Source organism: Theropithecus gelada, chromosome 5 (genome assembly GCF_003255815.1).
Source record: "Theropithecus gelada isolate Dixy chromosome 5, Tgel_1.0, whole genome shotgun sequence".
In the NCBI taxonomy this organism is placed as follows: Eukaryota; Metazoa; Chordata; class Mammalia; order Primates; family Cercopithecidae; genus Theropithecus; species Theropithecus gelada.
This window is the reverse complement of record NC_037672.1, coordinates 182,358,972-182,372,852: the sequence shown is the minus strand read 5'-3', so window position 1 is coordinate 182,372,852 and position 13,881 is coordinate 182,358,972. Positions and strand designations below refer to the sequence as shown.

Genomic DNA, 13,881 nt, shown 5'->3' with positions numbered 1-13,881 from the left:
AAGTTTTAGTCCATATTTGTTCTCTTTAGAATAAAAATCATTTCTTCCATGAGTGCTAGCAAAAGCAGTGTGGAATAATAAAAATATTAAGTAATACCGTCACTAAGAAGGTTGTCATGGAGACAGCTCTGGATAAGGACTTGGAATGCAGGCACGGCTCGGCCTTCTGCAGAATGAGGAGAGGGGACAGGATGATCTCTGAGACCTCTAACATGCAAATACTCAATGATCTGATATCGACATTGTCTTCACCCGTGTCAGCTAGGCTGGCCATTCCATTTAGTGAGGGCATGCTGTCAATGTGGCCAGATTCTTGGTGCAATTTAGAAGTTTCTTTCTGTTCCATGGTCATAAATGCCACCTCTGACTCATGCGTGGCTCACAACAGAAGTCAACCAAGGAGCATGCATTTATCATTGCAAATTAATTAGCTCCATTGGAAGTACACATTAATGGTATCTTTATATAGCAAGGGAACATGCTATTATTATTAATGTAAAACAAAGTGGCCTGAGGCAGTGCAGCTCCTTAAGTGTCTAAAAACTAGAAGGCAGTTTGGCATGAAAAAGAAGGGGGCTCTCCTAACTTCTAAGTCAGATAAAAAAGGAAAAAGAAAAAAGGGGGCTCATGTACTACAAGTTGAATTAAAGACTCCTCAGTCTGGAAGAGGCTACAGAGACTACTGCCTTTGATGGACTCAAAGTGATAACACCTATTCACCCGTAGTAAACTTCACAGACAGCACTGTTCTGACCTAAGGGCCTTGTTACAGAGAAAGTGTGTTCCCCGTTGCTTCTGTCTCTGTCATCTCTACAAAATGGCCAGATCTTCACACATTCAAAGAGACTGTTAGTCCTCTGTCCTCCTCTTGGTCCAAGTCATGTCTATTACTCAATTCCCATCCTATTACTCTATTCTTCAAGTTCTCTTTCCAACTTATTTTTTTGCACCCAGTCTGTCTTTGCCACTGATTCTTATTCCGAGCCTACAAACATGCTTAAGTACTCCACCCCATCCTAAAAATATCCCTTTCCCTAACACCTGCTCCTTCACGAGCTACTTTGATATTTCTCTATGTCTATCCCTGTAGCACACCAAACTTGTTATAGTTAAACAAACTTCACTCTCTCAGTAACCCATCATAACAATAAACCCTCTTAAAGCAGCAATTAACTTCCTAAGAGCCACAGCTGGAGTTTACCTTGTTGGCTTATGGAGTTCATTCTCATATAGATGAAATCAGGTTAAAACTAACACTAAAGGCAATTTAAAGAAGGCTGCGGGGAGAGGTGTTTGTATTTGGATAAAGCCTTTGAGTTGCGGAAGGAAGGCCACTACCCACCCAAGACATCCTAAGTCACCAGCACACGGGTCCTCTCTGTGATCAAAACACAACTGCCCAAAATTTCATTTTCTTTTTTTTTTTTTTTTTTTTGAGACGGAGTCTTGCTCTGTCTGTCACCCAGGCTGGAGTGCGGTGGCGCCATCTCAGCTCACTGCAAGCTCCGCCTCCTGGGTTCATGCCATTCTCCTGCCTCAGCCTCCCGATAGCTGGGACTACAGACACCCGCCACCACGCCCGGCTAATTTTCTGTATTTTTAGTAGAGACAGGGTTTCACCATGTTAGCCAGGATGGTCTCGATCTCCTGACCTTGTGATCTGCCCACCTTGGCCTCCCAAAGTGCTGGGATTACAGGCGTGAGCCACTGCGTCTGGCCCCAAATTTCTTACACCCTAAGGGCAATCTGGTCATTTTTTTCATGCTACTATAGATTTCATCTATGATTAATAATAGCCTTGTGATATCAGGTTTAAAAAAAGGTCTTATGAAACTGAAAAACCCAGAAGTATTTTAGTCTGGTAATAAGTTGCTAAGAATAGGTTCACTAGCTTGTTTTTGTGCAATGCTCTTGACTTTACTCCAGATTGTTAAATCTGCAGCTGTTAGTCAACAGGTGAAGAGGATTCCCTAGGAGGAGCTACTGTTTGAAGATCTTTGAAATATTGTGACTCACAGCTTTTGTTTAAATTGGTACTTCAGATTTTAATTCCATCCTTTAGCAAATGATCTTCACAATCAAAAAAACGTCAAAGATTTTTTTCAGGGCAGTTTTTTCTTTTTCTTTTTCTTTTTTTTTTTTCTTTTTTCTTTTCTTTTTTTTTTTTTTGAGACAGAGTGTCACTCTGTGGCCCAGGCTGGAGTGCAGTTGCACTTTGTCGACTCACTGCAGCCTTTGCCTCCTGGGTTCAAGTGATTCTCCTGCCTCAGCCTCCCAGGTAGCTGGGATTATAGATGTACTCCACCATACCCGACTAATTTTTGTATTTTTAGTAGACACGAGATTTCACCATGTTGGCCAGGCTGGTCTCGGACTCCTGACCTCAGGTGATCCACCCACCTTGGTCTCCCAAAGTGCTGGGACTACAGGTGTGGGCCACAGCGCCGGACCTAGAGCCCATTTCTTTGTTTGTTAGTTTGGTTTTGTTTTTTTGTTTTTTTGAGACGGAGTCTGGCTCTGTCGCCCAGGCTGGAGCGCAGTGGCGTGATCTCGGCTTACTGCAACCTCTGACTCCCGGGTTCAAGCGATTCTTCTGCCTCAGCCTCCTGAGTAGCTGGGATTACAGGCACGCGCACTGGAGCCCATTTCTATAGGAAACAAGAAATTAGAGGAAGTAAGCATTGAAACTATCATAAGCAGTTTCATTTCAATGAAAGCAAGCCATGTATTACTTATCATCTAGTATATAGCAAATTATGATATCCTGGTGATTGTGATTTTGAATTTTAATTTTCAAAATTTTGTAGTAATGGTTTACTACAAAATAAATAATATATAATCGTTTAAAACTTTAAAGAGCACCATTCTCTGATGGGCAGGAGGATTAGCTGAGGGCACACCCAGTCCTTGGTTAAAGGAGGTCGGGTTTCCCGTGAATGCAACATCAATCCTGCACGTGATTCACCAGGTTCGTAAAAATTAACATGCGTAGACAAATGAAGACCACTGTCGCTTCCGACAGCTTTAATAGGCATATTTTAATACATGTTTAGGTTAAGTTCATTATTGGGAAATAGGAGTCTCCTTTTCATGGTAGCAAACAAAAGTCCTTTCACAATATTGCTCATGGGCCATTCAAATCCCCAAATGCTGAAACTCCTCTGAGGGATGCGCTGAAACGAGAGAACTAAGAATAAAACCAGCAATGAAGTGGAGATGCGGAAAGACAAAGGGGAAGCTCTCAGGTGTGTGTCCGTCCCCAGGCGGTCCCTTTCTCTGCACCGCTTTGGTACAGCGGGTACTGCCGCAAGTCCGAGTGTGAGCAAGCCCGTCCTGGATAGCCGCGTGTGTGCGGGGAGGGGCCCAGGTGGGCTGTCCCAGGCCAGGTTCCCAGGGAAGCTCTCGGGGAAGAGTCCGGAGTGACGAGGGACCCACCGGGACCCCACCAGGGACCCCAGCCGAGCGCGCGCCGCCGAGGGTGGGGGTGGGGCCAGCGCCCCGGCCACCCGGTTACCCGGCGACAGGATGCCCTGAGCGGGGCGGCGGAGCGGGCGCGTGCGGCGGCTGTTGCGAGAGAGATGAGCCGCGGCGATGAGCCCAGGTAAGAGTTGGGCGGGGCTGGGCTCCTAGGGGAGCCGCGGGAACGGAGGGCAGCAGAAGGGCATTCAGCAGGCGGCTCCCCGCTCGAAGCCCCGGGGCATCCCGGGTCCGCCCTTCTGCACTTGCCGCACATCTCCTGCTCGGCCCTAGGGCTGAGCACCTGCTGCGGCCCCCTCCTCCGGCTGTGATTACAGGTTAGCTGCGCGGTCTGCCGCCGCTGCCCGCCCACCGCGCCCTCGGGCGGCCGCTTGCCGAAAGCGCCGTGCCCCGCCCCAGGCCCGGCCTGTTGCCATCCCTCCGCCCCGCCCCACCCTTCAGCCCTGACCCCGCCCCACTCCTCTGCCCCTACAGGTCCCGCCCAGTCTCTCCGCCCCATCCCATCCCTGCGCCCCGCCCCAGCCTTCAGCCCCGCCCCCTCCTAATTATCTCCGCTCCGCCCTCCCCGCCCCATCCTTCCGCCCCGCCCCAGCCTTCGGCCCTGACCCCGCCCCGTTTCTCTGCCCCCCGCAGCCCCGCCCAATCTCTCCGCCCCATCCCAGCCCTCCGCCCCGCCCCAGCCTTCAGCCCCGCCCCAGCCCCACCCCAGCCCCACTCCCTCCGCCCCGCCCCAGCCCCATTCCCTATGCCCAGCCCAGCCTTCAGCCCTGACCCCGCCCCATTCCTCTGCCCGCCGCAGCCCCGCCCAATCTCTCCGCCCCATCCGCCCTCAGCCCCGCCCCGCCCCATCCCTCTGCCACGCCCCCACCTCCAGCCCCGCCGCGCCACGCCACGCCCCGCGACCGAACAGCCCCGGACGGTTCTGTTACAGAAAAGCAGCCCCAGGAAGAGGATGAAGTTGACTCCGTTCTCCTTTCAGCGTCCAAGATCCTAAATTCCTCGGAGGGGGTGAAGGAAAGTGGCTGCAGTGGCACAGGTAAAATCGCCAGGCTGTAAACGCCGCCTTTAACTATACACAGGCGGCAGCACCTGGCCCGCGCCACCTGCTCACCTGGCGTGCTTCCCACGGCCGTGATGACACTGACAGCAGCCGCCACGGCACTCGCGCTTTGTGCCAGTGCTGTTCTATCTAGGCACGTGATGGATCAACTCTTTTTTTTTTTTTTTTTTTTGAGACGGAGTCTCGCTCTATAGCCCAGGCTAGAGTGCAGTGGCCGGATCTCAGCTCACTGCAAGCTCCGCCTCCCGGGTTCCCGCCATTCTCCGGCCTCAGCCTCCCGAGTAGCTGGGACTACAGGCGCCCGCCACCTCGCCCGGCTAGTTTTTTGTATTTCTTAGTAGAGACGGGGTTTCACCGTGTTAGCCAAGATTGTCTCGATCTCCTGACCTCGTGATCCACCCGTCTCGGCCTCCCAAAGTGCTGGGATTACAGGCTTGAGCCACCGCGCCCGGCCTGGATCAACTCTTTAATTCTCACAACACTTCTACGCAGTAGGTGCTGTCACGATCCCCATTTTGCAGATGAGGAAACGGGCACAGAGAGGTTAACTCCCTAAGGTCACACAGGCAGCATGGAATGGGGCGGGCATTCAGCAGGGCGGCTCCGGACTACCTGTCTTCACCACCACGCTATCCTACATTGCTTCTCTGAATGCTAAGTAAGAATTGTTGAGTTTTTTGGACACACACTAAAACGATATGCAGTCAGCCCTCGGTATCCGGGAGTTCCACATCCTTGGATTCAACCAACCACAGATGGAAAATATTCAGGGGGAAAAAAAAATTTAAAAATAACAGTACCGCAATTTTTAAATGCAAATTTTGAACAGTATAACAGCCATTTACATAGCATTTACATTGTATAAGGTATTACAAGTAATCGAGAGATGATTTAAAGTATATAGCAGGATATGCATAGAAGCTATGCAAATACTACCCCATTTTGTATTAGGGACTTGAGCATCTGCAGATTTTGCTATCTGCAGAGGCTCTGGAACCAATCCCCTGTGGATATCCAGGGAGGAGTGTATACCTTTTCTAAAGAAAACTACTTTTTACAGTAAATGTTTATAGACTACAGGATATTATATGGGGAGGATGTTTGAAATAGCCACATAGCTAAAGTTTTCAAGCTCCACATAAACTATGAATAAGATGGGGGTACCCAGCTAGGGGAATCTGAGGACATTGAAGGTGGAGTCCCAGGTGACTACACGCCTCTCAGAGGAGCCTGCTGTGAGGTGACATGCCGGGGAAGGAGCAGAGCACGGGGCAGAAGAAGGGTCTAGACTGATGTGCCACACCTGGACCCCCAGTTGCCCCTCTGTAGGATATGGATAATCCTGATGCCAAAGTGCTGAGCCCCAAGAGGTCTGAGTTTGGGACAGGATTTCTGCACCGTCACCATCCAACATCTTCACAAAATGCCTTGTTGGGGCCTGGAAAGAAGAGACTAGAGCAGTCACACCTCAGCAGACGGAAGACACCCAGGTGCCCAGGCACCCCAGTGGAGGCCAGCAGGACAGGCACTGGCCAGTCCCCTCTCCGCCCTCCTGCCTCCACCCATGAGATATGCAGGTTTCCCTGGGCAACCAGGAGGGGCAAAGGGGGCCCCTAAAAACAGGAGAAAGAGTCCTCACAGAGAATTGAGACATTGAGGTAGCTCTGTATTTACCTCAAAGAGAGCATGTAAGGTCAGAGGAAATAGAAGTACCTTAATTTGGCAAGCTCACATGTTTTCTAACATGAATGAGGCTTAGGGTTCTGGAGAAAAATGCCAATATGTATAGAAAATAGTTACATGCAAAATAGCACATGTATTTGTTTAAGAGTTACAGTCTTTCTTGTCAGAACACAGTGGTTACAGGTATGGTGTTGACACAGGACAGGTTCTCAATAAACACCAGTTATCTTGAGTCAGGGGCCACCCAGGAATTTCCTGCCTGCAACTACAGGCAAAAGTAGGAGGTATGGCTGGCGCCCTTCTCTCTATTCTCCTGTTGACGCTTCATTGTCACCAAGTGATCCATTCCCTGAGTACTGACAAAATAATGACCTGATTTGCATAACTACTGCCAGGTTACAAAGAGTTATAGAATGTTCCTAAGGTCTCTATGATTTGAGAACTAGTGGTTAACCTAATTCACCCTTACTGGAATGGGTTTGTGAGAGACTTTTGAATTTGAGGATGACCAGGGTATTGTTCCCAGCACCCTGTTCTACCTGAGTCTTCATTCATTCATTCATTCGTTTGTGGAGCATATTCTTTTGAGCATCTGCTAAGTTTCAAGTGATGTTCTAGGTGCTGGGGATCCAACAGTGAACAAGACATGCAAGATTCCCTGCCCACAGGGAGCTTACCTTCTAGTGAGGGAACGGACAGACAAAGGCTATTGCGTGTGTGTACGTGGGGAATAAATTCTATGGAGAAAATAAGGCTGAGAAGGGGTGGAGGAATATTTGGAGTGGCAGAGGTGGGTGGGAAGCGTGTCATTTTAAACAGGGTGGTGGGAGAAGTCCTCACTCAGCAGGTCACATCTGAGCCAACACCAGAAGGAGGTAAAGAAGCAATCTGTGCAGATTTCTAGGGAAACAGCATTGCAGGCAGAGAAAATGGCAACTGCAAAGACCCTGTGGTGGGAGTGTGGCTGGTGTGACTGAGGAACAGCTCTTGTAAATGGAGCAGAACAAATAGGGAAGGGCAGGAGGGAGGAACCAAGACCGGGCTTTGAATTTACCAAATAATCATCATATCGCCTCTGCAGCAATGACTTCGTGTCTCTTGAGCATTCACTATGTGCCGTGCACTCAATAAGGACTTTACCTACAAACTGGACACTTGCCTGCAGTTACCCTTCACTGCGAGTGTGTGGCAAAGCTAGAATTCACATCTGGGCATCAGGCAACCTGCTGCATAGCTCTTTGCATAATGACTGTGACAAAGCCTCATGCAGAGGGTGCCACACCTCACAAAGCTTTGTAAGACTGGGACGTCTAGAAATGAACTTGAATTGTCACAGCAGAACTCAGTATTAGAACCTGCGGCCAGGCATGGTGGCTCACGCCTGTAATCCCAGCATTTCAGGAGGCCGAGGCAGGAAGATCACCTGAGGTCAGGAGTTTGAGACCAGCCTGGCCAACATGGTGAAACCCCATCTCTACTAAAAATACAAAAATTAGCCGGGTGTGGTGGCACATGCCTGTAGTCCCAGCTACTCAGGAAGCTGAGGCAAGAGAATCTCTTGAACCCGGGAGGCAGAGGTTGCCATGAGAAGAACCTAAGAATTAGAAAGCTTGCAGAGAGCCTGACATCCTATATAGAATCATTATCCTGTTGCATTTTCAGGATGTATTTGCTCCTCTTGGTCTGTTTGCTACGGGTATGCAGTCGATACTTTTTGTATACATTGAATACAATATTTTTTGCAGGCTCAGAATAAAAATTACCTCAAAAGTCATCCCATTGATAACTCTCTTGTTTTTCACTTTTGACACAAATATGAAACAGCTGGAAAATTTACGTTGGATGTAAGATGAGTACTATTCCTTACATTCCCAATAAACTCTAATCTTGGTGGGTGGGACCATGTCTCCAGTTTGTTTATATGCCTCCCGATATTGTAATTTTAGCAGGGACTTGGTAAATGGTGAAGTGTGATTGTGTTTTATCTCCTGGGTTCTTGGATAACTTCCCTTCCAATTCTAGAATCACATAATTCTGTGTGACTACGTTTTGCTGAGTTTTTAAATTACCTTTCCTTTGGGAATAAGTAGCAGCCAACATCTCTGAAACGCACAAGAAAAACAGAAAGTTATGTTGACAGCTTTTAAAAATAGATGACTCCAACCCCCTGCCTGTTCTCTGCCTGCACGGAATCATTGCTGGAGAAAAACACTCACTTGTGAGTCATGCCATGAATCTAAAATGAGTCCTCAATGCTATTGGGAAAACTTACTTTAGTTCCACAGCAAATTCTTTTTCAAACCCTCTGCAAGAAAAGCTATTTCACTCCTCCTGTTCTCAAATCTCTAACACCTTTCTCCCTGGCCTCTCCCCTTGTAACATGGTCCCACACTATGTGAAAAAAGTACAAGCACTCACACCCAAACTCCTTCATTCTCACCCTTCACATTTGTGAAACCCATATTCTAGGTCTTCTCCCATTTCAATGGAAGAATTGTCCTTGATCAATCAAAAGTGGTTTCCTTTGGATCTCATCTCCTGTGGAATTCTCAAGTACCCAGCTTCTGCAATTAGCCTCCCTCATTGTCCAGAATTATTGCTTTTCTCCCTTTCTGCTATGTGATTCCAGCAGCAAACAAGGATGTTAGAATGTCTTGTAGTTAAAAAAACAAAACAAAACAAAACAAATTCCTTTAGCCAGATGTGGTGGCACACACCTGTGGTCCCAGCTCCTCCAGAGGCTGACGTGGGAGGATCGCTTGAGCCTTGGAGGTGGAGGTTGCAGTGAGCCAAGATGGCGCCACTGCACTCCAGCCTGCGCAACAGAGTGAGACCCCATCTCAAAAAAAGAAAAAAAATTCCCTCTTCAACTTCACATCTCTTCCAGGATGCACTGTCGTCCCCTCCACAGTGAAACTAGAAAGAGCTACCTATCCTCCATGCCCACCAATCTCCACGTTCCATTCTCTCCTCAAGCACTTCCTTCGGGCTTCTATGCATGTCCTTCCGCATGGCCAGCAGTGACATCTATGTTTGTTTGTTTGTTTGTTTGTTTGTTTTGAGATGGAGTTTCGCTCCTATTGCCCAGGCTGGAGTGCAGTGGCACAATCTCGGCTCACTGCAACCTCCACCTCCCAGGTTCAAGCAATTCTCCTGCCTCAGCCTCCCGAGTAGCTGGGATTACAGGCACGTGCAACCACGCGTGGGTAATTTTTTGTATTTTTAGTAGAGACAGGGTTTCACCTTGTTAGCCAGGATGGTCTCGATCTCCTGACCTCATGATCCGCCCCCCTCGGCCTGCCAAAGTGCTGGGATTACAGGAGTAAGCCACCGCACCCGGCCCACCCATGTTGAATGATGTGTTCATTGCTGCTCCCATGAACCATACACTGGTAGACCCACCTGGCTGCTGGATATCTCTCCTATGATGTTTAACAGACAACCTAGCCTTAACATATCTAAAAATGTTTTTCTCCTAACGTATGTTCCTACTCTACTATTTTCCCCCAGTAAATGACATCATTACTCATCCATCTGCTCTCACCAAAAACCAAGGAGTCATCCTTCATTCCTCTCTCCTGGCCCCAACGAATCCTCCAGCAACGCTGCTGGCTTCATCTCCAAAGTGTATTCTGAATCCACCTACTTTTCCCCATTTTCCCCACCACCATTCCAGTCCAAGATATCTTCATCTCCACTTGGATTATTGCAATAGCCCTGCAGTTGCCTTCTTACTCCCACCCCATAATCCATTATCATGCAGCAGAGTGACCTGTAAACTTTTCAGTCAGATCAGATCATTCTCATGATGGAAACCTTCGAAAGTTCCCCATTTTACTTAAAGGAAAAGCCAACCCGCTCAGCTTGGCCCGGAGGCCCTGCGTAATCTAGCCCCATCTCCTGCTCCGACGTGTCCTCATCTTGTGCTCCCGTGGGTTCATTAAGCTGCCTAGTAACAGTGCAATCACGCTGAGGCCAAAAAAGGTTGAAGAGGTGGAAGATGAAAAATAGATGTAGACAACAGGTATAAATCCCATTGTTTTCTTTAAAATCTTTGATTTACTATATCCCTTTATTAAGTCTGTACATTTCTTTTGGTCTTATATTTCTTATTTGATTTTAGCTAAAGGAATCTTATATTTAGCTTTGAACTTGCAAATCCTCCTAATGAAAGAAAATCTGTACAGAAAAAGGAAGCTATTGCTGTAGGTATAGGAAGGAGATAGAATGTTGAACAGTTACATCATTCAGAATAAAATTGAAGGCTGAAAATATTTATGAGAATGATATCCTATCTTTGTGTTTAAATAAAGAGCTGTGTGGAAATTACGGTTACAGAACAGAATGTAAACATAAAACTTCACAGTGTATAAATCATATAACTAGCAAATATCATGAAAAGAGGGAAGTAGGCATCGAAGGAAATAGAATGCTAATTTTCTCACCTCTCTTGGCAGGGAGTAAGTCAAAAATGAATACAATAGAACTTTTTGTTATTGAAACAATAAAGATTTCAATCTCAATTCATGTTAATTTTCATTAGCTTATAGAGATCTCTTAGAAAATAATATCTCTCATGTAGTTAAAAAAAAATCTAAATACTAGAACTAATTTCCACTACTTGCAGTTTTTAAAATTCTCTTAAATTCAAGTAAATATGGGTACTATTTATGTAAAATACCGTTGATGTATAAAAGGATTCCACTTCGTCCACATATGTGCGTAGAGAGCTGACTGAAAGATGGCACCTAAAACTAACAGCAGTTTGTTGCGGGTGGCGGGATTCTACGTGGTATATTCTTTCCGGCGTGCTCTTTGCTCTGGTTAAGTTCATTAGAAGAGATTACTTTAGAGTCTGAAAAACTTGGTGTTTCCTTCCTATGCTGGTCTGGGCCTTCCTTCAGTTCCTTATTTTTTAGATGAACAGTTCAGGATACCAGGAGTTTAGCTGCCAGTTTATTCCCAAGAAGAGGCAAAGCTGAGCAAGACTCAGACAGACTTGCCCTCCTTCCCCGCCCTCTGACTGAAGCTTCTTCAATAGCCAGGCAGCTCCAGGCTCCAAACCAGCATTGCCCCTTTGGTGGTGAGGGTCAGAGGGCAAAAGGGGTGCCGTACTTTGCAAGCAGCTTCTCTAACATCTGACAGTCTGCCAATCCAAAGGAGATTCTCTGACCTCTTTAAAAACTTAGGGCAGAAATTATCAGCCTAGGGAACATTCCATCATAGCTCACATTTTACTTAGGACACTGAAAGCTTTTATTAATACACTCTTTAATAAAAAGTTGACAAAGCAAGCAGCCCGACATGCAGGCGAAGAGGAATGTGAGGAAATTTGCAAACATGGTACAGTCTCCCCCTGTTGCAGATCTATACTCTATTCAGGAAGGTATCAAGAAAGTGACATTCTGCCTATTATCAAAAGAAGTTGGAGCACTTCTGTCTACTGTGTCTCAGTATCCGAGTCACCAAGCAAAACACAACAGTCAGGCACCAGATGGAACAACGCTTTACTCACAGAGCGAAGAGACGAAGAGAGGGAGCAAGATCAGCCTCAGTAGTGGGTGTTAGTTCGCCACAGCCAGAGGGCCCAGTCCGTCTAGCAGGGGACAGATAGAGTAGTGGGGTTGGCCAGGTATCATATGACACACACACTTAAGCAGAACAAAGGAGTACACACTGAGTCTGAAGCAGGGAGTGCCATCCCCACACATGGTAGCAAGTCCAGCACAGGCTGTGAGTGAGGACTTTAGAAAGAGTCCTCTCGGTAAAGACGTGTTCCAGGCCCAGGCCCATTCATACAGGGCCAAGAGGGGATCTAAAGACCGAGAATGTGCAACTTCCCAAGAGAAGCCACGTGTGGGTACTGTGCTTAAGACCAAGACAAAAAATACGCTGTTGATCCAACTTGGTTTCCATAAGGGGAAAAGTGTCATAGAAATTTCATAGAAACTGAGGTCTATCTATATACTACTTTGCCAAGAGTCTCCCATAACATGAGGAGTATTAGTTTTTCTTTTTTGTTTTTTTTTAAATGTAGTTTATATCCCAGAAACAAAGATATTTGATATTTGAGTTTTTCAGAGTTTTAAGTGTGGTGTTGCAAATTAATGGTGTACTCTAAAAGGAAAGACACTACTATAGCCTCAAGTGGATATATTAAGTCAAGCAAGAATGATCACTTAAGCTTATTGTGGGACTAGCATAGTGTGAATATCAGAAGTTCTCATTATCTCTGCCTCACTATCCAAGAGAGTTCGGAGACCGCTTTCTATTACAGGTATTAAAAAATAAAATTTAAGAATTAGCTTATGTGGTTTTCCCATTTTGCTTCTTAGAATATGGCTGCATAGCAGAATCAGAGAACCAAATCCAACCACAATCAGCATTGAAAGTGAGTCTCTATTTCATTTTATTATCTCCAAAATTCTGGGTAAAGGCTGATCTTTTTCAGAACAAATACTCCCTAAATGCGTGCGGGTTCTCCCACTTTATCTTCACAAAGATCTCCATGAAAGCACATTGAAGAGTTAGCAAAATGACTAACAATGTGAACCACCTGGCCCTCATGGGATCCTTTCAAGTAATAGGCAACTTTGGGAGACATAAAATCGTAACAATTCAATAATATGTTTACCTCCCTAAAAATATTCAATTTCTTACTTTTGTCATAGGTCCTTCAGCATCAATTGGAATCATTTCAGGCTTTGCGAATGCAGACTTTGCAGAATGTCAGCATGGTATGTTTCTTTTAATCTATATATGAAATATCTAACCTTAAAGTATCATCCCATCTTCTAAGCTGATGATCACTAGCCAATGGATTAGCTGACACAGAATTTAATATAATAGAGGTCACAGCATATTCTAGGCTCAAAATTTCTTTTAAGGAAACTGCATTCTTCTCTCTGTTTTACTTGTGTTTGGAAGCAAGCCAAAACACGCAGCAGTCGCTGATCTTTTAAATACATGTTTAAAGTCTGTATACAGACTACAAATAGGGACCCTCATTGTTAGTGACATAAAATCTAATTCAAACTGGCTTAGGGGAAAAATGCACTTTAACAGCTCAAGTAAATGAAAGTCCTGGAGAGAGCCCACTTCAGGATGGCTGAGTCCACGTGATTAGGTCTTGTGTTGTCAGAGCAGGTCTCACTCTGTATCCTGATTCTGCTTTCCACAGTAGGGGATTCTCAGACTCCCTGTGGCGGTAGAAGATCTGCTAGAAGGTCCAGTTCTTTTTCCTTCCAAATTCAAGTCAGAAAAGAGAGTACACTTTGCTTTGAGAAGGAGTTTTCGCTCTTGTTGCCCAGGCTGGAGTGCAGTGGCATGATCTTGGCTCCCTGCGACCTCTGCCTCCTGGGTTCAAGCAATTCTCCTGCCTCAGCCTCATGAGTAGCTGGGATTACAGGTGCCCACCACCATGCCTGGTTAATTTTTGTATTTTTAGTAGAGACCAGGTTTCACCCTATTAGCCAGGCTAGTCTTGAACTCCCGACCTTAAGTGATCTGCCCGCCTCGACCTCCCAAAATGCTGGGATTACAGGCGTGAGCCACCGCACCCGGCTACACTTTGCTCATAATAGTTTAAACTGAGGTTCTTGGCCTGATTCAGACTGATCCCGACTGGGTCACAGGCAATGCTTGAACCAATCACTGTCAGG

The 13,881-nt window shown here is 46.3% G+C and overlaps 1 protein-coding gene across 3 annotated transcripts in view; it reads left to right on the top strand.

Moving 5' to 3' along the window:
- Positions 1 to 3,516: 3,516 nt before the first annotated feature.
- The window catches only part of CCDC110 (coiled-coil domain containing 110), a 27,139-nt gene continuing 16,774 nt past the window's right edge, over positions 3,517 to 13,881 (top strand). For 2 of the 3 annotated variants that reach the window (XM_025385487.1, XM_025385488.1), the window contains exons 1-4: positions 3,517 to 3,601; positions 4,409 to 4,513; positions 12,556 to 12,611; positions 12,892 to 12,957. In XM_025385487.1, the coding sequence (XP_025241272.1) occupies positions 3,592 to 3,601; positions 4,409 to 4,513; positions 12,556 to 12,611; positions 12,892 to 12,957 (237 nt within the window). In that variant the 5' untranslated portion in view covers positions 3,517 to 3,591. The remainder of the gene's footprint in view (positions 3,602 to 4,408; positions 4,514 to 12,555; positions 12,612 to 12,891; positions 12,958 to 13,881) is intronic. The other variant, XM_025385486.1, reaches the window with a different exon arrangement.